At 40.4% G+C, this 14962-nt stretch overlaps 2 protein-coding genes across 4 annotated transcripts in view; one reads left to right on the top strand and one right to left on the bottom strand.

Annotated features, from left to right (window-relative positions):
• LOC112415854 (basic proline-rich protein-like) overlaps nt 1-6609 on the bottom strand; it is a 53512-nt gene extending 46903 nt beyond the window's left edge. Inside the window, exons 1-2 of the mRNA XM_024769032.1 lie at nt 6499-6609; nt 5645-6179 (exon numbers count right to left, since the gene is read on the bottom strand). Of these exons, the coding sequence (XP_024624800.1) occupies nt 5645-6179; nt 6499-6609 (646 nt within the window). The remainder of the gene's footprint in view (nt 1-5644; nt 6180-6498) is intronic.
• The window catches only part of PLSCR4 (phospholipid scramblase 4), a 39264-nt gene continuing 29920 nt past the window's right edge, over nt 5619-14962 (top strand). For 2 of the 3 annotated variants that reach the window (XM_024769095.1, XM_024769093.1), the window contains exon 1: nt 5619-5689. The gene's annotated coding sequence lies outside the window, so the exon portion shown is untranslated. Of the gene's footprint in view, nt 5690-6014; nt 6144-14962 lie in introns of those variants that run through there. The other variant, XM_024769094.1, reaches the window with a different exon arrangement.

Below are 14962 nucleotides of genomic sequence, written 5' to 3'. Positions count from 1 at the left end.
GGGTTGTGTAGGCTTCCTGGTGGAGGGGACTAGTGCCTGTGTTCTGGTGGATGAGGCTGGATCTTGTCTTTCTAGTGGGCAGGTCCACGTCTGTTGGTGTGTTTTGGGGTGTCTGTGGACTTATTATGATTTTAGGCAGCCTCTCTGCTAATGGGTGGGGTTGTGTTCCTGTCTTGCTAGTTGTTTGGCATAGGGTGTCCAGCACTGTAGCTTGCTGGTCGTTGAGTGAAGCTGGGTGTTGGTGTTGAGATGGAGATCTCTGGGAGATTTTCGCTGTTTGATATTACATGGAGCCATGAGGTCTCTTGTGGACCAGTGTCCTGAAGTTGGCTCTCCTGCCTCCGAGGCACAGCACTGACTCCTGGCTGCAGCACCAAGAGCCTTTCATCCACATGGCTCAGAATAAAAGGGAGAAAAAGAAGAAAGAAAGAAAGAAAGAAAGAAAGAAAGAAAGAAAGAAAGGGGATAAAAGAAAAAATCAAGTAATGTAATATAAAATAAAGTTATTATAATAAAAAAATTATTAGGAAAAAAATATTTTAAGTTATAAACAAACAAAAAAATGGACGGATAGAACCCTAGGACAAATGGTGAAAGCCAAGCTATACAGACAAAATCTCACACAGAAGCATACACATACACACTCACAAAAAGAGGAAAAGGGGAAAAAAATCATAAATCCTGCTCTCAAAGTCCACCTCCTCAATTTGGGATGATTCGTTGTCTATTCATATATTCCACAGACGCAATCAAGTTGATTGTGGAGATTTAATCCACTGCTCCTGAGGATGCTGGGAGAGATTTCCGTTTCTCCTTGTTCACACAGCTCCCGGGGTTCCGCTTTGGATTTGGTCCCGCCTCTGCATGTAGGTCGCAGGAGGGCGTCTGTTCTTCGCTCAGACAGGACGGGGTTAAAGGAGCTGCTGATTCGGGGGCTGTGGCTCACTCAGGCCGGGGTAGTGAGGGGCACGGAGTGCGGGGTGAGCCTGCAGCGGCAGAGGCTGAGGTGACTTTGCAACAGCCTGAGGTGTGCCGTGCGTTCTCCCGGGGAAGTTGTCCCTGGATCCCGGGACCCTGGCAGTGGCGGGCTGCACAGGCTCTGCGGAAGGGAGGGGTGGATAGTGACCTGTGCTCGCACCCAGGCTTCTTGTTGGTGGCAGCAGCAGCCTTAGCGTCTCATGCCCATCTCTGGGGTCCGCACTGTTAGCCGTGGCTCGCGCCCATCTCTGGAGCTCCTTTAAGCAGCGCTCTTAATCCCCTCTCCTGGCGCACCAGGAGACAAAGAGGGAAGAAAAGTCTCTTCCCTCTTCGGCAGATCCAGACTTTTCCCTGGACTCCCTCCCAGCTAGCTGTGGTGCACTAACCCCCTGCAGGCTGTGTTCACGCTGCCAACCCCAGTTCTCTCCCTGCGCTCCAACCGAAGCCCCGCCTGTCCCAGCAGGTGAGCAGAGAAGCCTCTAGGGCTGGTCAGTGCCGGTCGGCACCGATCCTCTGTACGGGAATCTCTCCGCTTTGCCCTCCACACCCCTGTTGCTGTGCTCTCCTCTGCGGCTCTGAAGCTTTCCCCTCTGCCACCCGCAGTCTCCACCCACAAAGGGGCTCCTAGTGTGTGGAAACCTTTCCTCCTTCACGGCTCCCTCCCACTGATGCAGGTCCTGTCCCTATTTTTTGTCTCTGTTTATTCTTTTTTCTTTTGCCCTACCCAGGTACGTGGGGAGTTTCTTGCCTTTTGGGAAGTCTGAGGTCTTCTGCCAGCATTCAGTAGGTGTTCTGTAGGAGTTGTTCCACGTGTAGATGTATTTCTGGTGTATCTGTGGGGAGGAAGGTGGTCTCTGCGTCTTACTCTTCCGCCATCTTCCCCCTCTCCTGCTAGTATTGGAGGCTCTCCTGCAGAGGTGGGCGGTGGCTGTGGCTCACCATGGGGACAAGGACACTCCGAGCAGGTTTTTAACGTGGACAAGACAGGACTGTACTGGAAGAGGAGGCCAGACCGACGTTACATCAGTAAGGAGAAGAAGTTGTTGCCAGGCTATAAAGCAGCAAAGGACAGGCTAACTCTGTTGTTTGGTGGCAATGCTTCTGGTGATATGAAGCTGAAGCCTCTCTTAGTTTATCATTCAGAGAACCCAAAAGCCCTTAAAAGCATAGCCATGGGCTCTCTCCCTATTGTATAGAAGAGTAACCCCTAAGCCTGGGTTACACAGGCCATTTTCCAGGATGGGTTTTTCTACCACTTTATCCCAGAGGTAGAGAAACATCGCTTGGAGAAGGATGTCCCATTCAACATTCTTTTGCTGCTTGGTAATGCTCTGGGCCACCTCCCATTCATGGATGACTTTCATCCCAATGTCAAAGTAGTGCATCGCCACTGAATACTATGTCGCTCATCCAACCTATGGACCAGGGAGTTATAGCAACTTTCAAGAAATATTATTTATGTCACACTTTTCGTCAGGCAGTAAAGGTAAGTGATGAATCAGGAACAACATGGCAACAATTTTGGAAGGACTATAACATCTACAAGGCCATAAGAAACATTGACTTTGCTTGGTGTGAGGTTATGGTCATTACCATGAATGGGATTTGGAAGAACATTTGCCTTCAGTTTGTTCATGATTTTCATGGATTTGAGGTGGATGAGGAGTCCAAAGAGGTCTTCAACAACTTAGTGACCCTCGGCGAGAAGATAGATTCTGCAAGAGGACAATTTCATTGAACTCCTTGCTCTGCAACACAAGGAGCTTACTAATGAAGACCTGATGGAATTGGTGGCCCAGAGTAAGGATGAAGAGAGACAAGAGGAAGAAGAAGTAACTGAAGAACTGAAGAGATTCACGACCCAGGAAATGGCAAGGGGATTTTCTTTATTTGAGGAGGCGCTGTTAGTTTTCGAGGCACAGTACCTGAATGTAGAATGGTTCACGAAGGTTGCAGCAGCTGTTCAGAAAGCAGTCTCTGTTATCTATATGAGAAAAAAAGAGCTACTACCCAGACATCGCTGGATTGTTTTTTCAAGAGGGTAGATAGAATTGAATCCAGTGAGGAATCAGAACCCGTGTCATCTATGTCAGGTGTGAGTGAAATTGCAGCTTGCCCTCTGTCTCCTATTGCTGACGATCCTTCAGCTCTACCATCTCCCACCTCCTCTCCCTCCTCCAGTCAGTAACTCTTCTTGCCTGTTCACTCGATGCCAGCCCCTGGATGCCAGCTATTGTACTGTACCACTGTACTTTTCAAGGTACTGTACTGTAGGATTAAAAATGTTTTCTTTATTTTTTGTGTTTGTTTTTTATGTATTATTTGTGTGAAAAGTATCATAAACCTATTACAGTACTATATAGCTGACTGTGTTATGGGTACCTAAGCCAACTTTGTTGGACTTATGAACACGCTCTCGGAATGGAACTCATTCATATGTAGGGGACTTACTGTATTGGAAAAAGGTAAACAAGTCTTGCTGACCTGTGAGGCAACATTAAATGGTCTAAGATACATTTAATCGAATTTACAGAAGGAAAGAACAGAGAATGGTGTAGGGAGGTAAGTTAAAGAAATAATGGTTGGAAGTTTCCCAAATGGTGAAAATATCAACCTATCATCTGTCTATGATGCTCAAAGACTTCCAATGAGGATAAATACAAAGAAAACCACACATCACAGCCTAATTGCAGAAAACCAAAGCTAAAAATTTTACCTTAAAGCCAGAAATCTGAATCCCATCAGATAAAAATGTAACTAAAAACTGTTGGGGAAGAAAAGAAAAATCTGTCCACTCAGAATTCTATATCCAGTGAAGATATTTTAAAATGCATACAAAAAAATACTTTCAGATTAAACAGTGCTGAGAGAATTTATCTCTAGCTGTTCTGCACTACAAGAAATGCTAAAGGAAATTCCCCAGCCTGAAGGGATGTGACAATAGATAAAACCCTTTAACTACCAGAAAAAATGAAAAGCAGATAACTGTGTAGTTGTGGGTAAATATAAAAACGATGTTTTCATCTCCTAATAGCTGTAAAGACAACTGATTGCTTTAGCAAAACTTAACATTTAATTATGTAGTCTATAATTTGTGTGCATGTAAAACATGATAGCAATGACATATAGAATTGAGGTACCAAAAAGTGCTTTGCAAACTTCCTAATTTCACATGAAGAGGTACAATATTAACTCTAAGAAGATTGTGGTAATGTGGGAAAAAACAATAAAAAGAAAATAATACTAAGAGATGTAGCTAAGGAGCAATAGGGCAAATAACGTAGGATTAGTAAAAAAACAGTAAAGTTTTCATCCCCTGAAGGATTTGGGTTGGAACATCACCAGATCAGGAATTTCATAGACATAGGTTTGATCATTATTCTTCCCCTCAAAACTTGGGATTTGGGGCATATGAAATACTTTCAATCGTTTCTTTATCCCTCCCCAAAGCAATATGTTTCACAAGCCATGTTTTGCTCCTGAATTATTGGGGATCATTCATGTGATCATTTTGGAGGTTTGCATTCATAAACTCAATCTCTGAATCACTCTCATGAATTTAAAACAAAGCTAATAAATAGTATCATATTTAGCTGTAGTTTCGGCACTACTTCATTTTATGCTTTCAATATAACATTATTTCAGTATCTGGGTAATGTCCCATGCAATTACTACTGAGAAATGCAATATGAATTTTTAAAATCTATTTCACATACAGAGTAGCAGATAGCATTCATAAGGGGAAAATGGAAAATTCCAGAACTCCACTCCCATACGCCTTCCCCTATCCAAACTTCTCCCATAGTGGGGCACTGCCAAGTACTCTTCAGAACTTAATCTAATTTACTTCTGTCCAGTTCTGATTCTTTATAAGGTCAGAGATATCTAGATTCCCTCAGTTCCTGTCAGTGGGTTGTGTTCCTTCCCATGGACCACAGATCTAAACTTCATTAGTTTGAAACCAATACTTGTGCCTAACAACAGTAATTAACAAATGCCATTTTTCTCTCAGAAAACATAGGCGACCCAGCTCCCTCACTCCTCTTTCCTGGCACCCCTTCCTCCCTACCTCCCTCTAACATCAAACTGGCCTCCTCCAATCCAGTGGAAAGGAAAACAAATGCCTGGGCCCCGCGCCTGAGTGTTTCCAGCCCGCATTGCATCGCCAAGGTCAATTCTCCAAGCCAAGGGTCTGGGGTGTGGGACAGATGCAAATTAACAGGGCTCTTACGAAAGGCTGGCTTCTTCTTTTCCTTTCTGGGCTCTTTGATCTCTGCCACGAAGCCCTGCCTCACAGGCTCTAGAAAGTGCCTTTAGGATTAGAGGCAACCGTCGACTTGCTTTTATCTTTTTCTTCACCTCACATGTAAGCGGTGACAACTAGTTTTCCCTCTTTTCCTGTCTCCTGTGCATTTTTACTGGAAAGCCGGCTTCAGCAGCGGCCCGTGCCTCCAGGGGCAGCGTACCCGCGGCAGCAGAGCTCTCAGCGCGGGGGCGGGTCGGGGGGACGGCGCCCCGGGGAGGGTTCCCGCCCGCGGGACCACGCCCCTAACCCTCCTCCCAGTCGCCTGTGGGGCTCTGTGTGGTTTTTTTGCAAAATCCTCCTCTTCCTTCTCCATTTCCCCGCCCCCCCCCCTTTCTCTTTCCTCCCTGGATAAACTCAGACCCCAGGCCTGGCGTCGCGGGTGCCGAGTGGACGGCTGGCCGGGCGGTGAGTGCGGCCGGGCGGGCGGAGAGCCGGGTCGCGGGCGCCTCGAGGAGAGGCCCGAGGCCGGCGGACGCGGGGGCACGCCGTGTCCTGGGCTGGCTGCCCCCCGGCCCGCCGCGCCCCGCGCCGCATCCCCAGGTGGTTTCCGAAGTTTCGGGGCGCTCGGCGCATGTCTGCCAGGTGGACGCGTGGGCCTGGCTGGCAGCGAGCCGTCTCCGGCGCTGGGTGAGGGGTCGGGACCCCCTGGATCTGAAGTCGGCGGTCGTGTCCCCGGGACTGAGGCTGTGTTGGGGAGAGCGTTCCGGCCGCGGAGAAGCGCGCCCCGGAGAGCTGGCCGCGCTGCCCGGCCGCGCTGCGCACCTTTCCCGCGTCTCCTGCCCCGGAGGCGGCTCCGCTGGCGTCTCGGCGGGCGCTCGCTCAGCGCAGCTTTGCGGACCCGGGCCTGGCCGACTCGCAGGTAAAAGGGTTTGCAGCCACTTCTTGACGTGCTTTGCTGGCAGAGCGACGGGGGTTACAGGAGAGAACCCAACTCTCGCTTTAGCATTCAGGCAGACTTGGGGGGCGGGTGGTAAATTATTTCGGCGTACAGTTGGTTTGTTTCTATAAAATAAAACGTTTATGTTTCAAGACTTAGAATTTTCTTTCATTTGTTTTCTGGTCTTAGGACCTACGATTTAGTTGAGTTTTTACTTTGTTGCGTATTTAGTGTGTTATCTACCCAACCTAGTACAGAGATGAAGATATTATGCACTAAGGTCGATTTCCCACCTACGTAAAAGGATAAAGCTTTAATATTTTATATTGGGTGTTACTGCATTACGAGTAGGATACCCTCCATCTGTCTGTCTTGCTCTCACGGTAAATCTTGGAACACTAGCATCACTTCCAGGAAATTTGGAAAAGCCAAGAATGCTCATCATCATACTCTATGAAGTTGTTGAGTTGTATAGGCCAGTGAGGTAGGCAGGAGGACACGTTAACATTCTGATTAGAAAAGAAGACACAACATTATCACTTTTTACACATAATACAATCGTGTACCTGGAGAATCAACAGAAAACAACTGAAAATCTCATAGAAAAAATAAGAAAATTTAGTGGTGTCTAATTACATCTAACTGCAATTTACAGTTATCAATAGATGTTATATATATATAAACTGGAAAATAGAACAAAATAAACCATTCCGTTTGGCATGAAATAACTTGAAAAACATATTTTAAAAAAGATGTAAAGCTCTAGGGACATAGATGAAAATATATATGAGAATGTATAGATAAAAATACAATGAAATACATAACGTTTTTCTAGACAAAGGTATCATTTCTCTAAAAGAACATATAAATTAAACAGAATCCTAACCGAGTTTTTTGTTTGTTTTTAAAGCAACTGTTTAGCTCAAGGGGAAAAAATAACTACTTGCCAGGAAGTTTTCAATTCAAAGAAAAATGTACATATGTATACATATATCTGGGAATTTTGCAATATAATAAAAGGTCTTATAAAGCTGTAGTGATTAAAAGGCCACTAGGGGGAATAGATCTACTACCAGACAAATCAAAGAAACTGAAGAGACATTTAAGAATAAAAGGAAAGCTGACATTTGATAAGCATACATTTAAAATAAGGAATGGAGAATAAATAACATTTAATCCATCATGTATGGACAATCAGGTGTTTATTTGGGAAACCTAATAATAAAACTTGAACTTTCCCTCACTCTTAACATACAAATGAAATCTAGATGATTTACTAATTTAAGTTGAAATATATGAAACCTAAAAAAGAAGAAAAGCTGAATGAATGTTTGTGAGTGTAGCATGTGGGAAAGCATTTTTGAGGTTGATAGAAAAACCTAAAGCCCATGTAGGGACATGATTCTTAACATTTGCATGCAAGAAAAACAAAACAAAACAGGTACAAATAGAAATTGTTAACAGAAAAAGAGCTAATTTTCTAATATGCCTAGAACTCTCATTAAGGACTTTTAAGATCAACCATCCAATCTGAGAATAAAAAGTGTGAATTCAAAGTAAGAGAAACACAAATGATAAGGGGAATGAAGACTCAGCCACATTAATTATCAGAAAAATGCAATTAAAGTAAGACCATTTTTGCCTGTTTTACTGATTTTGAAAATGTGATAATGCTCAGTATTGTTGATAGTGTGGTGAGAGAAATATACTCTTACAAACTCTTAGTGGAAATTTATTGGTAAAACTTTTTTATGGTGATAACTTAAAAATTTTAATATCCATTCACTTATTGGAATTCATCGTGCTCCTAAGTGTGCAAATAAAAATCTGTGTCAAAGATGGTCACACACAAAAAAAAAAAAACAAAAAAGATGGTCACAGTAGGATTGTTTGTAATAGAAAACTTGGGAATAGTTTTGTAACCATTGATTGGAATTTGGTTACATAATTAATTGTACATCTACAGTGGAATAATAATAGTTTAAAACATTTGATAGTTCTAAATGTTCTAAGGTGGAAGTATGTCCGAAGTATATTATAAATTGAAAACAAACAGTAACAAAAAGCAAGTTGTACCACAGTATGTATAAATGTTTATGTATATGGGTGTGTATATATACATATATTTATATGTATATATGTGTATTTGCTTTATTGTGGTCTGGAACTGAACATGCAATAGCTCTGAGGTATGCATATATTATGTATATTCATGTTTTGTTCTGTAAATATATGCATATTTGTAAATAAAAAGTGATATTTTTATAATAGGAAAAATAAAATAGTAAAGATCTTGAGATTGTAATTAGTAATTTAGGTATATAATTCCTTTCTGGATATATTAGTTATCATTCAGTGTAGAAGAAATATATTTTCTTTCACAGAGCTTTTCATATTGTTCACTTCATTTACTTTCTCTTTGAATGTTCTCTTTCAGCTTCTTTCTTTGAAAATTCCTTCCTTTATCTACTTCCTCAGTATTGATTGCTATGATGTTTCCTATAGGCACACAATTGAAGTTTTGCTTGAGGGATTTCACAGCCTGTTAACATTTTTATAAACAGAAAATACAGTAGTTTTTATACTCTTTATATATTTCAGTAACATTGTCCTAAAATCACTTTTATAGTACTCATTCTTCAGGATGAGAGAGATGCTGTACTTCAAAAAGTTTGTAAGAGTATATTTCTCTCATCACATTATCAACACTACTGAGTATTACCACATTTTCAAAATCAGTAAAACAGGCAAAAATTAGACTACAAAAAAAATCAAAAAGAATGCATGGCAAAAATGTAAACATTCATGACAAATTTGAGAAAAAATTCTTAACATAAAATGAAATTTTCTTTTTATACAGCAGGTTCTTATTAGTTATCCATTTTATACATATTAGTGTATATATGTCAATCCCAATCGCCCAATTCATCACACCACCATCCCCATCCCCCTGCCACTTTCCCCCCTTGGTGTCCATATGTTTGTTCCCTACATCTGTGTCTCAATTTCTGCCCTGCAAACTGGTTCATCTGTACCATTTTTCTAGGTTCCACATATATGGGTTAATATACGATTTTGTTTTTCTCTTTCTGACTGACTTCACTCTGTATGACAGTCTGTAGATCCAGCCACATCTCTACAAATGACCCAGTTTTGTTCCTTTTTATGGCTAAGTAATATTCCATTGTATATCTGTACCACATCTTCTTTATCCATTCGTCTGTTCATGGGCATTTAGGTTGCTTCCATGACCTGGCTATTGTAAATAGTGCTACAATGAACATTGGGGTGCATGTGTCTTTTTGAATTATGGTTTTCTCTGGGTATATGCCCAGTAGTGGGATTGCTGGGTCGTATGGTAATTCTATTTTTAGTTTTTTAAGGAACCTCCATACTGTTCTCCATAGGGGCTGTATCAATTTACATTCCCACCAACAGTGCAAAAGGGTTCCCTTTTCTTCACACCCTCTCCAGCATTTGTTGCTTGTAGATTTTCTGATGATGCCCCTTCTAACTGGTGTGAGGTGATACCTCATTGTAGTTTTGGTTTGCATTTCTCTAATAATTAGTGATGTTGAGCAGCTTGAAAAGAAACTTTTTACAAAACCTAGCAAACAGAAAAATGGGCACATGACAAACAGGCAGTTCACAGAAATGGAGCTGAAAATGACTTTTAAGCAAAGAGTAAAAAATGCTCAAGATATGGAAAATAAAACTGAAATGTTTTCACCTTTCAGATTAACAATGACAAAATTTTGATAAAACATAGTGTTAGAAATGTAACACATTTTTGTCTGGTATGTGAGTTGATTCAGATTCTTGGCAAAGAGTTTGACAATATATGTCAAAATAAAAATGTTCAAAACTTTTATCCATCAGTTCTGCTTCCAGGGATTCAATACACTGGTGCATAAAATATATAAGTTTATTTCAGCATTGTTTGTAATGGCATACATTTGGGAACAACTTAAATTTTCATCAAGCAGCCAGTTGAACTGTGGTGCAGCCTTTAAACATAATAAGGTTATATGAACTGAAATGTAATCAACATCAAAGAATTTTAATAAATGAAAAAACAAGATACAAAACAGTATATAGGAAACTGCCGTTTGTATTAAAAGGCATATATATTAGTTTGTGTTTGCTTAGAAAACCTCTTGAAAAACACAAAAAATCTTGTATCTGTGGCTGCCTTTTGAGAAGGGAAATGGGGCTCTAGGTAGGAAGGATCCTTTTTGTGATACAAATATATGTACTTTTGCAGATAACACATTTTAAAATGTAAGGTTACTTATCAAAATGATTTAATTGTAGGTCACCTGACATCCTGTTTTGTTACAGTTTTTAATACTAGAAGACTAGCCAGAAAATGACACAATAAGGCATTATCTGGCAATCTTTTAGATATCATGATTGTCATGGTAATGTTTCCTAAAATGTATTATATAAAAATCATGATTATATTATTCTTCTGGAATTTTTTGTACTCCCCGTAACAAAAACATGCCTCCTCTGAAAGCTAAAATGGAGAGACCTGATATTCTCTTTTAAAAAATTAAGCTAATACGTTTAATAAAAGTTATCTATCGGGCTTCCCTGGTGGCACAGTGCTTGAGAGTCCGCCTGCCGATGCAGGGGACACGGGTTCGTGCCCCGGTCCGGGAGGATCCCACGTGCCGCGGAGCGGCTGGGCCCGTGAGCCATGGCCGCTGAGCCTGCGCGTCCGGAGCCTGTGCTCCGCAACGGGAGAGGCCACAACAGTGAGAGGCCCGCGTACCGCAAAAAAAAAAAAAAGTTATCTATCAACTGTGACTATCAGTTTGCTCCCATTTAATCTAATTCTTTTGTTTTTAAATAAAGCTGAATAACCAACCTCCTGCTAAAAAAAGGAAATGTCCTACCATAGACCTTTTGTTTGGAAGGAACCATAGTGTGACTAAAATAAGAAAAATATTTGTATAAATTATAAAAACAGAACATAAATTGATTCGATTTTGCCAACATTTTCATTTGTTCATAGTGAAAATTAGTCACCATTTCTGTCAAGTTTCTTGTAGGATTAATTTCATGCAAATTATAATTAAATATATATTCCATGTATTGTTCTAATGAAAGATTCCATGTGTCTCTGGGTTACTTCTACTGCATGTTTTATTCCAAAGTAACAGACCTAAATTTATCTTGTTAGTGCAGGCCTCTGTAATTGCTTTTTGAGTAGGATAGTTTCTTAATTCCAGCCCATGTAACAGCAACCTATTAAGTTGCCAAGGTGTGGAACAGGAATGACAGAATCCTTCACAATCATCGGACTTTACTCCATTCATACTGAGCCCACTCAACTATCTAGTTCCCTGGTGACTAGGAAACCCATAAAACTAACACAATACACCACAGGAGCCAAGATTTTGGCTTCAAGTCTGTAAAGAGAATTGTGTTTGGAAGGGTGTGTAAAGTTTTCATCTTTTATAGACCTCAGGTCTTTTTAGTTAAATTCACTGTAAGAGTCTAGATTGTCAGTTCTATTTCTATTATTTTTTTCATTTCGGATTATAAAATCTATTATACATTTCTTTTTTTTTTTTTTTTTTTTCGGTACGCGGGCCTCTCACTGTTGTGGCCTCTCCCGTTGCGGAGCACAGGCTCCGGACGCGCAGGCTCAGCGGCCATGGCTCACGGGCCCAGCCGCTCCGCGGCACGTGGGATCTTCCCGGACCGGGGCACGAATCCGTGTCCCCTGCATCGGCAGGCGGACTCTCAACCACTGCGCCACCAGGGAAGCCCTATTATACATTTCTTATAGAAAATTTGAAAAGGAAATATTATTTATTCTTTAGCATATTCTCTAGATTTTAAATACTTTTAAAAACAAAACTTTCCATATTATAATTATGCAGATTATTGTAAGCATCTTAATTATTTTTACAAAATTATTGTGACCATATTTTTAAAGGAATATGATTTTATAACGTTTCACTATAATGTGTTTTCTTATATGTGTTAGATATTTATGTGCTAGATATTTATGTAGTTTACAGTTACCACTGTTTCATTCTGTACTCCTATGAGAATGAGAATGTATCACTTAAAACAAAAATCTTACAACATATTTGAACTTTAAAGGAAGTTTATTAAGATAAGGTTCTTTTATAAGTCAGAAGGAGAAAAATACCATATGCTAACGAATATATATGGAATCTATAAAAATGGTACTGATGGACCTAGTGGCAGGGCAGGAATAAAGATGCAGATGTAGAGCACTGACCTGAGGACACAGCAGGGGAGGGGAAGCTGGGACGAAGTGAGAGAGTAGCACTGACATATATCCACTACCAAATGTAAAATAGATAGCTAGTGGGAAGCAGCCGCATAGCACGGGGAGATCAGCTCCGTGCTTTGGGACCACCTAGAGAGGTGGGATAGGGAGGGTGGGAGGGAGGCTCAAGAGGGTGGGGATATGGGGATATACGTATACATATAGCTGATTCACTTTGTTATAAAGCAGAAACTAACACACCATTGTAAAGCAATTATACTGCAATAAAGATGCAAAAAAGAAAAAGATGTGATTCTTTTAGAAGATGGCTTTTTTTTGAGTGAGGAATGGATTTTGTCCAAAGTTGGGCGTGTGTTGGGGGGGGTGAGGGGTATGTCAGAATTGCTTGGAAAATGGTTTCAAACTTCATAAACTTTGTGAAAGAAGTTCTCTAGACTAGTGGTTCTCAGAGTGAACTAGCAGTATCAGCCTCACCTGGTCTGATATGCTCTAAGTCCTATTTGGAATGGTTCTAGATTTCCTTTATACAACTACCCACCTCCTCCTTGAGAATCATATTTGATTGCTGAGCTGTAGGATTTTCGTGCAGGAGGGAGCTTTGGAAATCAATTTGTTCAAACTTTTATACAGGTCTAGTTAACATATACTTGTCTGGGTGTATTCTATGTGTGACTGAAGCTCTCTATGAAACATATGCATAGTTTTTCTTCAGTGTCAACGTGATGAAAATTTCATAATTTTTACACTCATGAGAACAAACTGAACCATATTATTTAGTAATATATGTAGCAAATTGACTTTCTTAAATATTCTTGGTAAGAGTGGAGTGTTAAAGACATATCTACACTCATTTTGGAAGTGGTAACATCAAATGATGAGCTAATATTTGGAAAATCCTTGTAGGAACATTGCATATCCTATTAATCATCCTTTTGCAAATTTCTGCTATGCTAAGTACCCTTGAATAGTACTGTAACAGAAAATTTTTAAAAGACTCCTGATTTAATGTCATAATCTAAAAAATGTTTATGTATTAAAAAAATCTTTAGCAACTTGATCCAATTTAAAAATCTATATGAAAGAACTCCTTTAGATTTGGCTACAGAAGGTGTTAATTTTTATTTATTGTCTCAGTTGTTTTTGAATTGTTTTAATGTTGGACATTTATGTACTTATAAAAGTTTTCAAAGAAGTTTTCTCAATAGAAAAGAAGTAAAACATCTGAAAATGTGATCATGTTCCTGATTTCTGGAATCATTTTCTTAATTCTTTATAATAGGTACATAAATATATGTTTTGGTACTTGAATAATTAAATACGCACAGTAGAAAGAATATTTAATTCCTTTACTTAAAAGCTGTATTTTCTCCCCCAACGTGAGGGAGTGGAGAAAATGAGAAAATATTGGGGAATTCTCAACTCTTCCTGAGCTGCAGGGATTCCCCTTTCCCTCTGCTTAAGCCAGGACCAGAGGGCTTCTGATCTCTCTGCATCTGGCACTTGCTACTGTGTGTCAGGCTGCCTTGAAATAGTATCATGCTAGAGACACCAGAGAAAGATTAGGAAACTGATTCTGGTTTGGTAGTGTTTCCCATTCTGGACTTCTTCTCCCATGCTCTTGCTGCTGTTTAATTTTCAGGACCTTCAGATGCCCAATCAATTTTTCTACACTAATTGCATTCAGTTGTGTAAATTTACTGAATCGGACTCAGAACTGGAACATGTGACCTCTTATGAATTTTTTTCCTCCTGGTTCATGGATAATTTCTCTCCCAATTATACATATATTTCAAAACTCTTACAAAAGGGAAGTTGAAAGGGAGTTCAGTAGAAAAGTCTATTTTCATTTTAGAGGGTAGAGTACAGTAATAGTAGTGGGGAGAGCTGGAGAGGGCAGCAAGGTGCAGAAAGTAATTTTCAATGGCATTTAGAATACTAACCTGGCCTCTGATGATGGTGTTTTGAACTACTCTTTCCCCAGTTTATAGAACTGTGACCTTGAACAGATTATTTAAACACTGTGGGCTTCTGTTTCCTTACCTGTGTAATGAAAATTGTAATATCCACCTCAATCAACATATACAAAGTTCCTGGAACCTCATAGATAATTAATAATTGATATCTAAAACTGAAATCCAATGACAGTGTTTTATGTATATCAGTTCATTTGAAAAATTAATTCACTAATTAATCAGTAGGTAACTCCTCAGCTCTTTATAGCTAACTGCTCCTTTAAAAAATACTTTAAATCTTTTATAAAAAAATATTAAAATTTTTCACTTAAAAAAATCCCATTTTCGGGGCTTCCCTGGTGGCGCAGTGGTTGAGAGTCCGCCTGCCGATGCAGGGGACACGGGTTTGTGCCCCAGTCCGGGAGGATCCCACATGCCGCGGAGCGGCTGGGCCCGTGAGCCATGGCCGCTGAGCCTGCGCATCCGGAGCCCGTGCTCTGCAACGGGAGAGGCCACAACAGTGAGAGGCCCGCATACAGCAAAAAAAAAAAAAAAAAAAAAAAAAACCCCTTTTC

This window comes from Neophocaena asiaeorientalis, unplaced genomic scaffold, assembly GCF_003031525.2.
Source record: "Neophocaena asiaeorientalis asiaeorientalis breed wild unplaced genomic scaffold, Neophocaena_asiaeorientalis_V1.1 scaffold118, whole genome shotgun sequence".
In the NCBI taxonomy this organism is placed as follows: domain Eukaryota; kingdom Metazoa; phylum Chordata; class Mammalia; order Artiodactyla; family Phocoenidae; genus Neophocaena; species Neophocaena asiaeorientalis.
This window is presented reverse-complemented; position numbering and strand designations above follow the sequence as displayed.